The 18,845-nt window shown below is 40.1% G+C and overlaps 2 protein-coding genes across 5 annotated transcripts; one reads left to right on the forward strand and one right to left on the reverse strand.

Moving 5' to 3' along the window:
• Window positions 1-6,334: 6,334 nt before the first annotated feature.
• LOC133923804 (phosphoglycerate mutase-like protein) lies at window positions 6,335-10,839 on the forward strand. 4 transcript variants are annotated; one of them, XM_062369067.1, is made up of 11 exons: window positions 6,335-6,490; window positions 6,602-6,749; window positions 6,918-7,014; window positions 7,142-7,203; window positions 7,298-7,405; window positions 8,200-8,279; window positions 8,959-9,121; window positions 9,343-9,617; window positions 9,952-10,071; window positions 10,369-10,413; window positions 10,525-10,839. In XM_062369067.1, exons 3-8 carry the CDS (start codon window positions 6,984-6,986, stop codon window positions 9,487-9,489), a joined length of 591 nt encoding a protein of 196 aa, XP_062225051.1. In that variant the 5' UTR covers window positions 6,335-6,490; window positions 6,602-6,749; window positions 6,918-6,983; the 3' UTR covers window positions 9,490-9,617; window positions 9,952-10,071; window positions 10,369-10,413; window positions 10,525-10,839. The 4 variants fall into 4 exon arrangements, with proteins under 4 accessions (XP_062225051.1, XP_062225052.1, XP_062225054.1 ...); XM_062369068.1 differs by lacking the exon at window positions 6,335-6,490 and having other exon boundaries at window positions 6,504-6,749; window positions 6,915-7,014; XM_062369070.1 differs by lacking the exons at window positions 6,335-6,490; window positions 6,918-7,014 and having other exon boundaries at window positions 6,505-6,749.
• A 235-nt stretch (window positions 10,840-11,074) lies between these two features.
• On the reverse strand, window positions 11,075-18,734 carry LOC133923741 (uncharacterized). The gene is made up of 8 exons (XM_062369014.1): window positions 18,504-18,734; window positions 18,197-18,439; window positions 16,389-16,684; window positions 15,040-15,385; window positions 14,345-14,520; window positions 11,924-12,107; window positions 11,645-11,751; window positions 11,075-11,560 (listed from the first exon to the last, which is right to left on the reverse strand). Exons 1-8 carry the CDS (start codon window positions 18,732-18,734, stop codon window positions 11,479-11,481), a joined length of 1,665 nt encoding a protein of 554 aa, XP_062224998.1. The 3' UTR covers window positions 11,075-11,478.
• Between the last annotated feature and the right edge of the window lie 111 nt (window positions 18,735-18,845).

The raw sequence follows: 18,845 nt of genomic DNA on the forward strand, positions 1-18,845 counted from the left end.
GTTTCCTTGGTTCCTTCTGTAGCTCTAGGATAAGATCCAAGGGTTGCATTATACAGCTCTCCTCTCTGCGTCCAACTACATTTCTGCACCTCGAATTCATGCTATTCTGGTTTCTGATTGTTAAACCTAAGCACTAAGCATGTCATTAGGTAGCAGAGACGTTTAACTGACCGTGATCAGGACCGAAACCAAAACAAGGTTAAGCCCACCGATCACAGGCACATTAGTGGGGCCATTATCCCCTAATTTTGGCCAGGTTAGTTATGGCCGTAAATCACAATTAACATTCTCCTACTTGATTGAACAGCTAATCATCATTAGTTCATACTTTAACAAAACAACGTACCAAGACAATGCAGTCACAACAGCTACCAAAATACTATTGGACATCATAATCTATAGTACATAATCTCTTTTCAATATAGATAAAACTTATGCATTGGAAGTTAGTTTCTTCCTTATGGTCATTTATATTCAAGATTATGAAACTGAGATCTTTAAGCTAATTATCTCAGAATCATAGACTATCAGTTAAATTCATGTTGGCAACATGTTCTTTAAATATATTGGGAGGTAAGCCTTCCATTAGTGGGTCGGCAAGTATCGATTTTGTACTTATATGCTCAACCTCATCAGTTTGATTCTGAATTTTATCTTTTACAATATGACACTTTATTTTAATGTGTTTGGCAGTAACACTTGACTTGTTGTCACTCGAAAAAAATAATGCAGATTTGTTATCGCAGTATATCTTGAGTGGTTTTGTTATGCTATCAACCACTCTTAGCTCCGGGATAAAGTTCTTAAGCCATACAGTCTGCTCGGTGGCATCATAATATGTCACAAATTCAAATTGCATCGTAGAATATGCAATTAGGATTTGTTTGGAGCTCTTCCAGGAAATGGCTCCTCCCGCGAGAGTGAAAATATAACCTGAAGTCGACTTCTTTGTGTCCATGCACCACGCAAAGTCAGCGTCCGAATAACCCTTAACTTCAAAATTATCATACCTCTTATATGTGAACATGAAATGCTTAGTGTCTTGCAAATAACGCAAGATCTTCTTAATAGCTTTCCAGTGCTCTAATTCTGGATTAGACTGATATCTGCCCAGCATCCCCATTATGTAAGCTAAGTCGGGACGAGTGCAGACCTAAGCATACATAATGCTCCCGACTGCCCAAGCATAAGGCATCGTCTTCATCTGATTAGCTTCTAATTGATTCCTTGGGGATTGGAATGAACCAAACATATCCCTTTTAACAATAGGAGTAGGTGATGCAGAACAATTATCCATATTATACCTTTTGAGCAATCTGTCAATATAAGCCCTTTGGGATAGACCTAATACCCCTTTTGACTTGTCCCGGTGAATCTCAATGCTCATAACGTAAGAGGATTCATCAAGATAGTTCATATCAAAACTGGATGATAGAAACTGTTTAGTCTAATACAGCATGTCTTTATCGCTGCTAGCCAGTAAAATATTATCCACATAAAGTACCAAAATGACAAATTTGCCCCCTCCCCCCTTAACATTAATGTAAATGCAGTTATCCACTTCATTTTCTTGAAGCCGAACTTTCTTATGACTTCATCGAGCTTAAGGTATCATTGTGTGGATGCCTGTTTTAGTCCATAAATGGATTTCCTAAGTCTACACCCCATATGTTCCTTGCCTTCTACGATAAAACCTTCTGGTTGAGTCATGTATACATTCACATGTAAGTCATCGTTAAGGAATGTAGTTTTAACATCCATCTGGTGTAGCTCAGAATCATAATGAGCCACTAGCTCCATAACAATTCTAAATGAGTCCTTCGAGACAGGTGAAAAGGTGTCATTATAATCGATCCCTTCTCTCTGAGTGAAGCCCTTAGCAACGAGTCTTTCCTTGAACCTTTCAATATTTCCCTTAGAGTCATGCTTAGTTTTGTAGACCCATTTACAACCCACTGGTTTGATTCCGTTAGGAATTTCTACTAGGTCCCACACCTTATTAAAACTCATTGACTCCATCTCATCCTCCATGGCCTCATGCCACTTGGATGAATGCTCGCTCATCATGGCCTCCTTAAATGTGGCAAGATTATCCACCTTTCCTATATCGTTCACATCTTCATTCATGTAGATGACATAGTCATTCGAAAGAGTAGATATTCTTTCTCGTTGTGATCTTCTTAAGGGTTCATTAGCGACCACAGGAGTCTGATCTATATGATGCTCATCGTTAGGTATTGTGCTACTAATTCCAAAATTTTCTTCTTGAGGACGAACATCTTAAGGTGCAGTAACAACAGGAGGTGCAGGGCTATTAGCCTCTTGATAATCGGGATAGGAACATAAACCCGGTTCTCGTCGAGTGAAATCTTTCTTCCCTCAAAGCCCCCACTGATTTCAGAGTTTTCTAAGAATTTAGCATGTCTCGTTTCTACAAACTTAGTGGTACAATCTGGACAATAGAGGCGATACCCTTTTGATCGTTCTGGGTACCTAACAAAATGACAACTAACTGTCTTAGGGTCCAATTTTCCAATGCGCAGATTAAAGACTTTGGCTTCAGCTGGACAACCCCACACTCGTATATATCTTAAACTCAATTTTCCCCCGTTCCACAATTCATAAGGTGTCTTAACACTGATTTATTAGGGACCCGTTTTAGTATGTGAGTGGTTGCCTTTAATGCCTTCATCCACAAGTTATCTGGCAAACTGGAGTTATTAATCATACTTTGTACCATATCCATAAAGTACAGTTTAGCCTTTTGGCTACTCCATCTTGCTGAGGTTCGCTAGGCATTGAGTATTGCACAACTATACCATTTTCCTGAAGGTACAATACAAAATGACCAGAAATCTGCCCATAGGGAGCGTGTCTACCATAGTCGTTCCTCCTCGATCTGACCTTACTGATTATGCTGATTTTCTATTTTAAAATTATCGAGTGATTCAGATCGTTCGCGAATAGGAAAGATATATCCATAACGGGAGTAATGATCAGTGAACGTAATGAAGGAGTCATATCCATCCACACTGGTAACATGAAAAGACCCACATATATCAGTGTGGATCAATTCTAATAATCCCGTGCTGTGGGTGGCTCCCTTATTATCTGTTTAACATATTTCTCCTTAATACAATCAATACAGGGGCCTAAGTCAAAGAAATCAATAGGGTGGAGAATCTCTTCTTTAATGAGATGTTTCATTCTCCCATTCGAAATGTGGCCTAAGCAACAGTGCCACAGTTTCGACGAGATCTCATTACATTCATTAACCTTATTGCACACATTCAGAGATTCAGAGGGATTAAGTAATGCAAGTCTATAAAACTTATCTTGACGAAAACCATAACTAACATTGTCATTGCTAAGCTTTATTACATACTGATTGTCCCCAAAAATACATTCAAACTCATGATCGTTCAAAAGAGAAATAAAAATAAGGTTCCTACTTAAGGTGGAAACATAAAGTACATTATTCAAATGGAGAGTAAAACCATCATGTAGCACTAATGGAAGATCTCCTACTGCTTCGACTTCAGCCTTATTTCCATTAGCCACTCTAAGACTTTGCTCCTCTTTCTTCGGGTACTCACGGAACAAAATCCCTGTAATGAATTACATACATGCACAGTTGCACCGGAGTCAATCCACCAAGAATTAGGGAAAAAACTAACAAAAAGGATTTCATCAACAAAAGAAATAACATCATTACCCTTCTTGGCAAACCACTCCTTGAAACCCGCACATTCCGCTTGAACATGCCCTTTACCCTTACAGAATCGACATATTATTTCATTATGTCCAGAGGATGCAGGTGGTGCAACTGGTGTAGTAGGAGACTTTGGTTCCTTAGACTTTTGCTTGCTTGAAATCCTCTTGGAGGTGAAGTGCGTCTTCTTCTTTGACTTGAAGTCCCCTTGCAACTTCCTCTTCCCCAGACTTGCACTAACTTGATGCACACAGTCCTTTTTCTTAGCCTTCAATCTTTTCTCCTCCTTAACACACATAGCAGTGAGCTCGCTCATGGTCCACTCCTCCTTCTGAGTATTGTAATTAATCTTGAATGGTCCAAACTCATAAGGAAGAAAAATCATAATGAAATGGACCAAAAAGCCCACAGAGATCTCCATCTCCATGCCTATAAGCTTAGTAGTCATGTGATTCATCATCATCACGTGCTCTCCGACACCGCTAGTCACATCATATTTGGTTGTCAGCATCTTCATAATTAATGTGCTAGCATAAGCTTTTGAAGAGTCATTAAATTGCTCCTCCACTGAATCCAAGTTTTAGCACTCTCGAAATTAGAGATTGCTCCCCTGATCCCTAAGAGTAATTGTGCTCTTCATGATCATTAGGGACATGCGGTTAGACCGTTCCCACTTTTCCTTAGCTGCCTCATAGGCTCTCTTTCTCTTAGCGAGTTGTCTTTCACAAAGCATAATCAAGCCATCACTCCTAAGACAATCAAAATCTGTTCTTTTAAGGATGAGAAGTTAGTCCCGGTCAATTGCTCAATTCCGTTAAGGTAACTGGTGACAGTGGAAGGATTCATTGTTGTAATTTAAATATTAAAAAAACTATAAATATATAATTACAACAATTTAAGTAAAGTCTGGCATGAAATTAACCCATATTGGTTTGATTAATAACATGCTAATGACGGTTCAAATTTTCGCATCATCGTTGGGCAGAGATGAAAAAAATGAACAAAATAACTATTTAGTAAGAAAATAATTTAATGGCACATAATTATAATCAATTTTGGTCATAAAATAATTATGGTCATAAAATAATTTAATTAATATCCTATAAAAGCTTCTCGCCGGTTCCATTTAAATTGGAGATAAATATTCATAATTTATTTTGTCGCACAATTCAAAATTTTGCATTAACATATATTATAATAGTACAAAAAATCAAGATGGAATAAGTTAAAAGGAAAAATAAAATGTAAAGTACATTAACTGGGCTAAAAAAATATGTAAAGCATCAAAATACAACATAAAAGGAAAAGGCCTAGGAAAAAGAAAACGCGTGGCCCAAATTAATGCGCCAGTCCAAAACGTAATGCCGACCCAAAACTTCACCTGCGGCCTAGATTAATGCACCCATCGCGGGCCACCACCGTGCAACACGGCCCATCATACATGTGTCAGGCCATGAAAATCCTCGCGCCATCTCGTCCGTAGATCATGATCGTACGGTCGACATCACGCGCGAACGGATCAAAAACCGGCAGAAAACCCTAACTATCTCCCACTCTCTCATCCGCTCTTCCGAGAAACCTAGGAGCAAAAAAAGAAAGGGCGACGGTGGAGGCGAGAGCAGAAGCAGCAGCGACAACGATGGCGTGTGCGCAGGGAAGTTGATCCCGCTCACGGCGAGGATGAAGTTGGCTATTGCGACGGGCCCGAGAAGCAAGGGATGCACATCGACGACACATGCGCGGTTCGGATGGAGCGCACTCCCGAGGTGACAGGATGAGGTGGCAAGGCCACCTGCGACAACCACCGCCCAAGATGGCCGACAACAATGGCAACAGAGAGATAAGACCCAAATTCCCAAACTAGGGTTCGATGTTTTCGGTTCAACCCGATTTAGGGTTCTAGGCGATTTGAGAAAACATGGGGGAAAAGGGATCCAAAACTCTCGGATTTCGCCTAATTTCCTCTCCTTCTAACTGCTTATCCATCAATCCGAGAGATTTAGGGTTTTGGAGTTGGGATTTGGGATTCAAATTTGGGGATTTTGCGTTGGAGTTCCATATCCGAATGATCCCCTTATTCTTAATGCTAATCCTAAGCCTAATTGCTCGTAAAACATGAAAATCGACGATAAACAAGGACTAGAACAACGTAATTAACATCACATAAACAATAAAAAATATGCCTTGTTCGACACATATTAGGATCTAAACATGTTTAATAGACATAAATTTAGGGCTTAACCGACTCAATTGACAACAATTTGATCACAATTCGGACTTGATCAACATCAACTGAAGCAAAAACAACTTGATTAGAACAATTTGGACTTGATCGACATCAAACCGAAGCAAAAACAACTTAATGGCTTCTAATTTTGATTATGGCTTGGGTTAGGTTAAGATGGCTTTGATACCAAATGTTAAACCTAATTACTTAGCCTAAGCACTAAGCACATCATTAGGCAACAAAAACATTTAACTAGCCGTGATTAGGAGAAGCCATTAGTTGATTTTCGCGAAGACCCGTGTCTGTTTGACGCAGGCGTGATGCAGTTGTTGTTGGCAATTGTCGGTGTTGATGTACAACATGAGATGCCGTCTGTCTAGCCGTCGGCGATGGGTCAAGGTGATAGTCATCCTTCGGTCATCATGAGCGTCACGATTTAGATCGGGATTTTTAGGGTTTACACAAGCCTATAACATATATGGTGATCGATTGGCCGCCGGTTCCCCATTTTATTTGTGGCGTCACGTGATCGGGACTAAAACCAAAACAAGGTCAAGTCCACTGATCACCGGCACATTAGTGGGGCCATTATCCCCTAATTTTGGCCATATTGATGTATTGTGATGGCACTAATAGAATCATTGATGTTATGTCGTATTAAGAATTCTGAATCTAGAACCAAGGACGACTATCAAATGCAAGAATCGCCTTGATTTGGTTTTGACAACGGAGAAACCGAGGAGAAGCGCCGACGTGGAGAGATCCAGAGCGCAGAGTACCTCCGCCGCCGCATCCATCTCCTGCATCAAGGTCAGGGCAGGCTCCTCCGATCTGGATCTCCTTCTTCCTCACTGCTCTGCTCTGCTCTGCTGGAGTAATACTCACTCAGGTATGCACGCACACGTTAACTAACTCTTCTCTGCCTCCATCTCCCTCCTCTGCCGGGGCCATGTCATGGGCGGGTGACAACGCTAGCAGCCCCAAATCTGTAAGGATAAGGACGAGGTAGAAGGAAAACCTATCTTCCAGCTTTCGAAAAAATTCATGACACAAACTAGGACACTCACATTCTACGGTACCATCTTCCATTTTTTTACGTATTTTTTTAATAATCAAAGGGGCATGAATCAGTCAAAAACTAATATTGAAGAATGTTCTCTGCCTAACGCTTCTGTATGGATTAACGAATCTACCTTGCTCAGGAATGGAGGGCAACTCTGGCACTGCTGTGTACCCTATGCACCGCTGCAAAACCATACACCTGGTACTGGTACTCTGCTTCCTCGACACTGCACCAAGACCAAATTAATATGTTGAATTTGACTGATAATAATCATTCCAATATTTGATGCGTGCAGGTGAGGCATGCTCAGGGTATTCACAATGTGGAAGGCGAAACGGATCACAGTGCATACATGAAACCCGAGTTCTTTGACGCTCGCATTACTCCTCTGGGCTGGAAGCAAGTAAGTTTTTACTGCTTTTTTTACCTTTTCCAGAAACTAACAGATCCGCAAGCATTGCAATCACTGCTCTTAACTATATTTAGAGTTATCAGTTCCTACTAACGAAAGGTGTACATTGTGGACTGCTAAAAGTTGTGCTTCTTGTCGAAATTTTACTTTCATCGGTCAAATCTAATAAGCTGTATCCTAAAGGCATCTGTTTCTGATGTGCTAAAAGGTACAATTCAAGAACAAATTCTCGCATATCAATTAGCACCGTAGGAAACCTATTTTTCTTTCATTTGTCTCTCGAAATTTCACAGCTCAAGCTTGCAACTAGCTCTGTAGAAAAGTTTGCCACAATGCCTTCACTGGTTGTTATGTGGAACTTCCATGGCTCAAGCCCGCAGGAATTGCCCCTTTGTATGTCTCTGGCACTGATGGAAGGTGCCAAGTTCTCAATTTCCAGAGTCTTTTAAATGCAAAATATTGTTACTGTAAATAATTTGAAAGGTTCCAATAGTTGGCATCGACTTTTGGCTAAATATATTAGTCCTTCCCCTAGTTGCTTCGAAATGGAGCTACACTTTCCCTTCTGTGGATGAATTTGAGCTGCCTTTAGTCAATAATTTGTAACAGTTGATTCCTATTGTGGCTGTGATCAAATTTGAAGTTCTAAGTCTTTATGTGTAACCCCGCATACTGGTTGAGTTTCTGGGCCTGCAGGTAATTTTTATCAAAAATATCAATCAAGTGTTTTCATATGACATTTTCAAGTTCCAAATTCGTTGAGTAAGATATACCTAAATTTATAGGTTGACTGTCTGCGAGAGCATGTGAAAAAATGTGGACTTGCAAAAAGGATTGAGCTGGTTCTTTGTTCCCCTTTACTGAGGTATAATCTTATATTAACTTTTTTGTGTGTCTTTAGTATTCTGCATCCTTTTCTAAGCTTCCTAATGTTTGAGAAACGGTTGCCATTGCTGTCTTTTAGTCTCATCAACTAGCATAAATTTCAGCTTTGCTTAAAACAAGAGACTATGTCAATCCTCTGAACCATATTATCTTTTTCTTGAACTACCTCTCTGCTATGTATGTCACTTGTTTGCTCGGTGTGTTTATCTGTTTTACCATATAATTGTACACATTAAGTTGTAATAAGCAATGGACACAGAAACCTGGTTTGACCTAGAAGACCAAAGCCCTACTTGACTCTTTTGGGGATAGAGTCAAAACTGTGCAGTTCTGGTTCTCAGGGTTGCAGTAAAATCATGAGATTTAGATCTACATTTCTGTTTACAATCTTGACTTTTGTGCAATGATTTAAGAATGAATTTCAAGCTTTGTTTTTTAGTTTCATTTAAGAATGAATTTCGAAACGGGCATAGCTTGTTTTTATTTTCTTTGTTAGTGGAAATGGTGAACACAATTTAAGACATTCTATGTGTGTCGTTTGTGTAGCCCATGTGTCTAGGATCAATGCTGAGGCATAGTATACTATGAGAGTACATTGCAGTAGTATGTAACTATTAAATGAGCGTCACTATATTTAACCCTGAAGCAAAATCCCACAGGACTATGCAGACTGCAGTGGGGGTTTTCGGTGGTGAAAACTATACTAACGGAGAAAATGCACCTCCACTGATGGTGGAAAATGCTGGACATAGTAAACGTCGTGCAATTTCAAGTTTGAACTGCCCACCATTTCTTGCGGTTGAGACCTGCAGGGAGCGCTTGGTACTTCCTTTTCCTAAAGAATACATGTAAAAACATGAACACTCGTTTGATTAAGATGTTCATGTTATTTGTATCTTGCTAAATAATGAGACGATATTTCGGTGCCCCGTTTACATTGGTTTTTCTTAACAAAACAGATCATTTTGCCGTTCCTATAATACCTCCTTTAGAATACATTTTATTTATATTTCATTTTTTTTTTTTTTTTTTGTTCAATGCAGGGTGTCCATCCATGTGACAAGCGGAGGAGCGTAACAGAATATCGTACTCTGTTTCCTGCCATTGATTTTTCATTGGCAAGTTTCTTTCATTGTAAATTCATGAATTGCGTTGTGGACCTCTTCATTTCCAATGGTGTTCCAAACTAGCAATGTTGTATCATTTATATGTACACGATTTCTTTACAGATAGAGAATGATGATGATGTCCTTTGGGTACCAGATGTCAGAGAAACCTTTGAATCACTCACAGAGAGGGGTATGAAGTTCATTGACTGGTAATTTTCTTTTCTATGATCAATTAATATGTTTTCTATGAGTATATGATCGTGAAACCTTATACCTATGGTGTATCACTCATGTTTCTGCTGCCTGTATCATTAAAAAAATTGTTCATTCAAGTATACCATTCGATAATGGTATGCTTAGCATTTTTTTTTTGTCGCAAAACATCTAGGCTAGACACAAGTCAAATTAAGTTTTTGTGGCAAAGACTTCTTGGTTCCTCTTTAATTTTGTTCTAGGACCTGGAATTGAACACATATTATTTCATCCAAATTGACATACATGAAAATGGATTTATTTGCCCTTTTATCTTGAACATACTTGCAGGTTATGGACAAGAGAAGAGAAAGAGATCGCTGTCGTCACTCATAGCGGTTTGTTATGGCATACCTTGCGCATGTACAGCAAGGAGTGCCATCCAACCGTAAGACAGGAAGTGAGCAAGTAGTAAGTGTCTTCACATTGACACCCCTTTTTTTTGCCTTGTAGTTGTCAACTAATGAATTATCAGCCTAGCAACATTCTTCGAACTAACTTGATGTAATTACTGCACTTCAGACTATTATATTAACAAGTTCTTAATCTAGGTTGCATGATAATATGTGCAGGAGGATGAACATTTTAAGTTCCCTGTTTTTTTCTCAACATCTCACTGTAATTGTCCTTGCACAAAACAGTAAAATGTTTAAAGCATGTTAAAAATCATCAGAAGGATGTGTCTGACTTTCGCATGGTTTTATGCAGCTTTGCAAACTGTGAGCTTCTGTCGTTGGTGTTGGTTGACAGGAGGTCAGTTCTGCCTCCCTATGTGTGAATGTTGTGCTTTGCTTTTCTCTGGTGATTGCTTTGTAAATAATGTTTTACAACTTTGTAACAGTAATGATATTTTCCATGATGCAGTATGCTTGGGTCAGATTCCCCAAGTTGCAACTACCCAGGACAGATTCCAACCGGACTCGATCTGCCTAACGATGTTGCGGATAAGAATCACCTTGATGAAGCTCACAAGATCTGAGCCTGCCTGAGACTGTTTAGTGTTTAGCGTTGATACTTCGATTCTTTTGTCAATCCATTTTGGCATTTTTCAAGTTTCCATTGAATCGAAGATAAACATCTACAGATAAGAGTCGTCTTCGGCGCATGCTATTTTCATGTATGGTGATAGGATTGATACTCTTCTGTTGTTGATACTTGATATCAATTATGCTTCATCTATTGCCGTTCTGGCGACGTGTTTTATTGATCGTAAATTTAGCTAGGTTGGGTCTTGACTAACTGATGACAGACTCCGTTGTAGGGGAAGTTATGTACCAGCAAGTGTTACAGTTTTCTAAAAATAAAAAGCAGGTCCTAGTTTTCTCAAAATGTATCTTGTGTTGTATATAGTAGTGTTCGATAAGTAAAGTCATTCTGATGCTATTTTCACTTTGAATGCGATCCGTGCAATCAATTTGATGATAATTTCGATAATTTCTTTGTGTTTATTCCTTTCGATATCAGCATTCTTGATGGTTTACAAAGTAACTACACTGCAAGACGCAACAACCCGTCTGTCTATATACACAACATAACTTGCGAAGCCTTTATTTCCCTCTGATTTTCACCTTGCTAAAGAAATCCTTACTCTCAAATTCAAGTATTACAATCACACAACCGATAGCACCAAATAATGACACAAAATTGGACAGATCACGGTGCAGCAACCTCTGGATTATTTGTTAAGATGATTATTGACTTCTCCACAGGCAAACCGCAAACATCCCAATTGAGGTTCTACTTGAAGCAACAAGTTGCAAATAACAAAGTCCATAGTGACGATAAGTTACACCGCAACATGTCAAAAGCATCAAGTATCTATGTCTTATTATTCTTTGCCATCTCTTCAACATCAAGCTCTACTGCCAAAACTGGTGCATCCTGGTTCATGGCCATGCCACTGTTGCACAGACAGTAGGAACAAACATTCAGTTCATGCATAGGTGAGATGAGAGACAGCGCTGAATTTACAATAGGAACCGACCTGTTCTCGACTGGGCCGTGATCAACAGCTGTTCTTAAAGAGTATATCACTCGGCCAAGGATGTCAGTCATAGGCACAGGTCCAAACAAACGGCTATCCCTAGCTTCCTGTTACCAAAACAATCATGAAAAACTTCAGAAAAGGATTTTGCTGAAATGCAACATACTTATTCACTAAACCACACAATCTTTCTTTTACATCAAAGATATCTTGGGATGAAACAAACGAACAAAATTATGCATATTACTTGATGCATCAATAATACAATGCCATAATTACCTTTGGCTTTAGTGATTGATTGTCTGCCAGTACCCAGCATTGGTCTTTGTCAAGTACAAATGGCTCATCCTTCTCATCACTAGAGACCATCTCGTAGCCTTCCAGGGCAGCCAATCGTCCAACAATCAAATCATCAGACTTCTCTGGATCTTTTAACAAGACGACATCTCCAACAAAGACTTGTCTGTGAAGATAATTTGATGCATAAATGACTACGACATGGACGTTAAAGCTGACTCAATAGGTATCTTTGAATAATTCTATTCGAAAAGACGTACAAGCAATAGATGATGCTAAATTACACAAAAAAAACCCGCATAATAATACTTATTCCATGAGATACATCAGTTTATTTAAAAGGACATATCAGGTATTCGTCAGTTCAACACTTAAATGATAGAAGTTGGAATCTACTAAACGTCACATAATCAACACATTTGAAAATCATGACACTTTATACAAAACACAAAAATATATCACTAAACGAATAAGATCCAATGTCTGAAGTGATCTGCATCAAATTTACATTTAAAAAATGGCACCACCGATTCACAAAGATGTAAGATCAGAGTATCATGGTACATCAAAAGTAATATTATACTCCCTCCAGTCGGTTAAAAGTGACATTTCGGAGCCAAGTTCGCAGATGAAGGTGCAATTATGAGCTAATAATAGTGACCATGCTGCCCCTATTCTCATTTGGTGTGCATCTGTCTTAATTAATCCCAAGGCTCCAAAGCTATTAACTTCAACGCATGCTACCCCTGTGCTTGGACTTGGAGCGCAATGTTGATAACTACGCACATGCAGGCACATTATTTAGGGGTATAAGTGCAAAAGCCAGCCTTGGAGACTTAAAATGTCACCTTTTCCGTGATCTTTAGTCTCTTAGCATAAATGTGTGTTATTTCCGACTGGAGAGAGTATCTATGTACTACACTACTAGTTTGTCTGTCATCATATGGCAGCAGAATTAGTGCACAAACCAGGTGTGCAGGCTTTGTATTCGAGTTTCATAGAACAAGGATACTGTATTAATGTAAGTTCTCCTATTATGATGGCACATCAGATAATTCGCAAATTAAGCAACATTACTTGAAAGAAATGATCCCAAAATAGGCCCAGGCAGGGGCAATAGAGATTTGGGAGAGGGGGGGGGGGGGGGGATAGTCCCACCTTCCTATTGGAGTTGGTAAAACAAACATATAAAACTTACAAAGATGAAAATAAATTGTTGTGTGGTCTATCCAGCATGGGAGTGGGCCTGATCCTCGTATATCATCTATTGGGGTAATCCCAACCCCAAGAAGCAAATAACTTTACCAATAACCACATGAGTTGCAGCCATCAACAGCAAGCAAAACACTAAAAATGCAGTACTTCTAACTCTCAAGACTCTAGAGACCCTTGTTTGTTTATGGATAACTATGCGAACTTCCAAAGTTATTCTCCCAGGAATATGTAACATTTTGCTATTTTCCATGGGCAAAATTTCAGATTAAATTTCATATTCACGTAGTTGAGCTGTGATCAGATTCGGAGTGCATATCAGGTTTTTGTTTTTCCTTAGCTGAACCCTATTTCAAAAGTTGTCTAGTTACAGAGGGCTTCTTTACTATACTGTGCAATATAGTTTGTAGTGATGATGTATTTACCAGGTCCAGTATATTGTTTTGGGGGTTCTCAAACAGAAGTGTTTAACTGGTAACTGTGTGCAGAAATAGAAAATATAACTGTGCTTAAAGAAGTCACTGAAATGCCAAACAAAGCCTAAGTGCTTCCTTAGTTCTATATTAGTTTTTGTGGCAGTACATTTAACTGATTTAAGAAGCAAGTCACAGGGACCAATGTTGGTCGATTACTATATTCGATTGTATTCGAAGCTCGATATCATATTGATCAAGGCACCCTGATTCCCTGATTCCTGGTTCACACGATTCATGAGCAGCACCAATAAACAATCTAGCAAAAATCTCAGTGCAAGAAAGAAAAACATATAAATTTATGAAAAAATTGAGTCAGAACACTTAATAACTGAGGCAGAAATACTTTTAGAGTTCACAACGTATAATGTCATATGGACTAGTTTAGTGGGTTGTAGATGTTAAGAGGGTCAGGCAAGGTCTAAAAATGTGAAAGCGGGGCGGCAAAGGGAAATTATTGGAGTAAATATTCAAAGATGGCACTGCCAAGATTTCAATCAAAATTATGGAATGGACTAGTATTTTATCAATTGTGATTTAACCTATTTCCTTTTAATTGATTTTTGAACTAGGGTGCACATTTATTTTTCAGCCACAATATACAACTCTGGGACAAGCATAGATTGATTGCTAATGAATAGCATGCCAGCAATTGACAACATTGAAAAGAGAGCGCTCAGCTAACAGAGGGTATAGGGTAAGGAAATTAGGTGATTACGTGGGGCTTAAATTTGCGAGCTTTCTGACAAGGAGGGTTCCTCCAGTTGTAGATACGATGGGGGCCATGGCCTCTCCCCCTTTGGTCCAGTGTGTGAATGTGAGCTTGCCTTGGAAGAAGTTTTTCCATATCGCATCAGTTAGCTCCGTACTGTTGATCTGGCCAACATTATACTTCTGCATAGAGATGGACTCAAGGCAAAACTATTAATGCCAAAAAAATTGATCTACAATGTTGTCCACGAATTAGCATAAGATGATGCAAGAAAACGAAAAAGTCATCACACTGTGCTTAAATGAGTCCATTTATGGGATCCACACAAAAATCGCCAGTGAGCAAGAAAGGACCGTATATATAATCAAGGTATGAGGAGGAGGGAATAGAGTAAAGGGTATGGAACTACTGCTTAGTTGAGGCTGCCGGTGGATGGTTGGTTGCAAGGTATAATACATGCAATGTTATACTCGTTTGATACACTTTCCTGTGGTCTAGTTATTCCCTTGGTTAGCTTAATTAGCTCGAAATCCATGTGTGTGGTAGTGATCTAATCAAGGACAAATCGCACAGTGAACAAATGACAGACAGACAGGAGCAGCCAAAAGGAGGACGGAGAAAAGATGTAGATACTGCTAGCTTTGATGGATCTAGGGAGGAGAAGGAAGAGGAAGCATGGGATAGGAGATAGAGACATATACCTTCCATGAGAGGGAGATGGAGTACTCGAACTTGTGGGCGGCGTAGCGGAGCCACGTTGCCATCCTCCGCAACCTCTTGTTGAAGGAGTGCTTCGCTCCTCCTCCTCTGTACTGATCCCCTCTCCTTGGGGGATTGATCTCCTCCTGCTCGGTGGCGGCGGCGGCGGCTGGTACTCCCCAACCGCCAGTCAGGAACCTCCGAAATGACCCGGCAGGAGGACGACCGGAGCAGGGGTGGGGACTGGAGGAGGAAGAGAAGAGGAGGCGGAGGCGGCGGCCGCGTCGCCAGGAGAAAGATGTGATTTTTATTAGAACCCTTTTCTTTTTTTTCGCCAGTACAATATTGCTGGTGAGTTTGATACAAAATACAAAAGTGACTACAAACGTGATCTACTTGCTAAAATAGATAACGAATCGGTATATTTGTAAATCTAGTATATGTATTTAGCATTCAAAAATCCAAAAATCTGATTTCAGATCTGAAACATCGAAAAAACTGGCCCGACTGTATTGGACCCCTCAGGTGCCGAATACGGCATGTGCCGTGCGCCACGTCAGAAACTGAAACTTAATTCACGATTTTTTATTAAAAAATAGTTCAAATATTCTAAATATTTTTATGAGGAAACTAGAGATCACTGGTAACCATTTTAATTAGTTTGATTAAAAAATCTGAACCAATATTTAATTAAAATTCTCCAAATAAGCTAACTTTTATAAATTCTTCTAATATTTAATACCTCAAATAAATTCTCAAAAATTTAAAAAATTCACTAATATTCTTCTCATATGATGTACTAATTTATAAAAATATTTTTAATCCTATGTTATTTGGTGAAAAAGTAAATTCCTTTATAATACTCTATTTATATGTATTTTTATCATTTCATATGATATTCTCTTCTTAATTCAATTTAAATAAAAATAATTTAACATGCACAAAACATTGGTTCTCATATTAATATTAAGCCTTTGTAAAACTATATTTATATGTATTTTTATCATTTCATATTAATATTAAACCTTGTTAGAAAGAATTATGTAAGGTAATTTGGTAGTGAATTAACGTTAGGAGGATACAAATTTTAATTTATCGAACATTAATAGTTGTGAAGAACAATTATCATATAACCCAGCATAAAGATTACATACGCTGATAACCTTACATTTGATATGAGATTTTTCGTCGGTGTGTGAATAGACACTAACCATAAAGAGATGACGAAAACAAATATTGGTATGTACGATACGCTTAACGACTAATTTAATAGCGTACCGCTGCTAAATCTAACATACCTTAGAAAATAAAAATAGACCAGATTACAAAAGATGGTCTCTACTGAGTGCACCTAGGATATTTACTCTTCCTCAGAGCATCAGGGCCCGAAGCCTTAGCGCGACAGGCCTTCTCCCACTTTCTTTCCCTCTCATCCTCACGAGCTTCAGCCACGGCGCGCTCCTCCGCTGCCTTCCTCATGCGCTCTTCCTCCTGACGCTTAAGCCGTAGTTTCTCCTGCTGTTGCTTGTACTTCCGGCGTTCGTACACTCCCCTCCTCCACCGCATGCTCATTTGGACCCACTGCTTCTGGTCGTCACTTTGCTCCATATCTAGCCATTCTATAAAGTCACATAGAGGTGGAGGAGACTAGACAAATAAAAGAATATGAGAGATTAGTAAGACACTGCATGAAATCACAGGGAAAGTATCACATGAGTGATATATGTCGCTATACCGGTAGGTACTCATATGGTCCATGTCAAGACTTGTCGTACTAGTAGTTGGCACATATGAAGAAGCGTAGAACATTTGTGTAGGAGATGTTCTAGGACTCGCGAAGGCTACAAGGGTCGCTGCAGAAGCACATCGGCGGTTCGACCCTCTAAGGGATGAAAATCCTCCAATGTTTCTTAGGTGGGCTTGGTGGAGCTGAGTAAGGCATTGCAGTTGAGAGAGTTGAGGATGGACTGATCTATCCATGGATGAGGGTAGGGTTATTTATGGTGGCTGAGAGCTGGCGCATGGATTGAGTGCATGGGTATGGCTGGGGGCTGGAGCATAGAATTCTCTGTGAAAGCTGGAAAAGTTATGGCACTGATGCTTTGCAGAGATTCCCTGCGAAAGGTGTTGCTTGGTGTGGTTATTTTATTCTGAAAAAATTTAGCATGAGTTATTGCTGCCTCTGCATGGAGGTATGGATTCCTATGAAAACTGAGTTGTGTAGTCACTTCATGTCTATTGCATGACACACGACAGAGGTGTTGCCATTTCATGGTTAAAGCTGAGTCGTGCCGTCACTTCATGTCTAAAGGGTATCTCACAATAAATGTGTTTTTTTTAATGCTTAAAGCTCTATCATGTGATTATTACAAACATTAGATAAATTAAAGTTATGTGCCACAATTATTTGACAAACATTAGATAAATTAAAAGTAATTACAACAATAATAACAATAAATGAGATATAATATGGCTGACTATTATATTATAGTGAATAGTACATGTGTCATAAAGAATTATAAGTACTCCGAACAATAGCACTGCCTTCTCAACGACGACGATGATGACGCACGCAGTCTCTAGGAGTATAAGCGTCTGGCGGATGTGTGGCCCTCATCTCAGCGGCCTTTGTTGGCCCCTGCCTCATGTCCCCTTGATCGTCGTCGTCATCATTCTACCCTGTGTGATCCTCACCGAACGTGTATTCAGATCCGCTAACTCGGCCCTGCATGTACCATGATAACGGATCCTCATACGGAAGTGTCGACACTCCTAGAACATGCTCTGATGGAGTTCGGTGTCCCGAAGGCTCGGTCTGCTGGTACCACTGTGAACCCCCAGGTGCATCAGGATATTGGGGGTACTGTCCGCTGAGGAGATCGATGAAGCTTGTGACCTGCATTGCAGCAGCCCAGTCAAAATCATATGTACCGCTCCAACTAGGCGTTTGCTACGTACAGTCATGACGTCCTCATGATGCATCAAAGCTGCAGGCGGAGGTGTCATCGTAGCATGAGGAGGTTGTGTCCACTGGGGGGTCTGTGAACCCAGTATACACTACTCAGGCTCAGGCGCCTGCGTGCACTCCTCAGCGTCAGCACCGGAACATGACACATGATGTTTCGAAGCCGAAGGTGCCTCTCGTGACTGTGTGCTAACAGGTTCGTCACAAGCACTGGACGAGCGCCTGCTGTGGGAGGCATGAAACGGGTCCATTGCTGGTATGTCATACCCCCTCCAACGCGGGTCACAAACACCTAGACCACGTATAGCAGGAAGGAAGAAGGACCCTCTCATCCTCATGTACTCCCGGAGAGGGTTCCGATCCCTCCGCGTTGATGACCTGTTTGGTTCCCCACAAGCTTGCTCCACCTGCGTATGCATCATGTACGCCTCTTCAGTCTGTATGAGATGAGGAATATGTTAGTAATACGGAGGTTTAACCAATTAAAATCGTTATAAGTACCACATCACCTATCACAATATGAAGAAGGTGGGCACGGTTCTCAAGGAATGGTCTGGGGCCTGGCTCCACAAGTTCGCTGAGTAAGGTGGCATGCATGCGCGGACGGTACCACAAAAGGTACTCCCAGTAGGTGCTATCGTCGTATTGTCCAGCAGGAACAACGACATCTACCGCGGCTGACTCCGTCCACCTCTGTATGTGCTCAGCATTCACGGATGCCCAGTCCTGCATGCCTCCGCCCCTCTGTGCGCTCTCTTGTACGTGACATACACAGTTATAATATATTGATATTGATCACCTTGGACACTAATGATACCTACAATAACACATTTACTCGTGCGT

This window comes from Phragmites australis, chromosome 7 (assembly GCF_958298935.1).
Source record: "Phragmites australis chromosome 7, lpPhrAust1.1, whole genome shotgun sequence".
NCBI lineage: Eukaryota > Viridiplantae > Streptophyta > Magnoliopsida > Poales > Poaceae > Phragmites > Phragmites australis.

Bases quoted from the DNA above. Each gene is read 5' to 3' on its own strand.
- LOC133923804 (XM_062369067.1), top strand. From the start codon at position 6,984: ATGACACAAACTAGGACACTCACATTCTACG. The intron at 7,015-7,141 runs GTACCATCTTCC...TACCTTGCTCAG, and splicing joins TAGGACACTCACATTCTACG to GAATGGAGGGCAACTCTGGC. The intron at 7,204-7,297 runs GTACTGGTACTC...TGATGCGTGCAG, and splicing joins GCTGCAAAACCATACACCTG to GTGAGGCATGCTCAGGGTAT.
- LOC133923741 (XM_062369014.1), bottom strand. From the start codon at position 18,734: ATGCAGGACTGGGCATCCGTGAATGCTGAGCACATACAGAGGTGGACG. The intron at 18,440-18,503 runs GTACTTATAACG...CATCTCATACAG, and splicing joins ATATTGTGATAGGTGATGTG to ACTGAAGAGGCGTACATGAT. The intron at 11,752-11,923 runs GTAATTATGGCA...TTTTGGTAACAG, and splicing joins ATCAATCACTAAAGCCAAAG to GAAGCTAGGGATAGCCGTTT.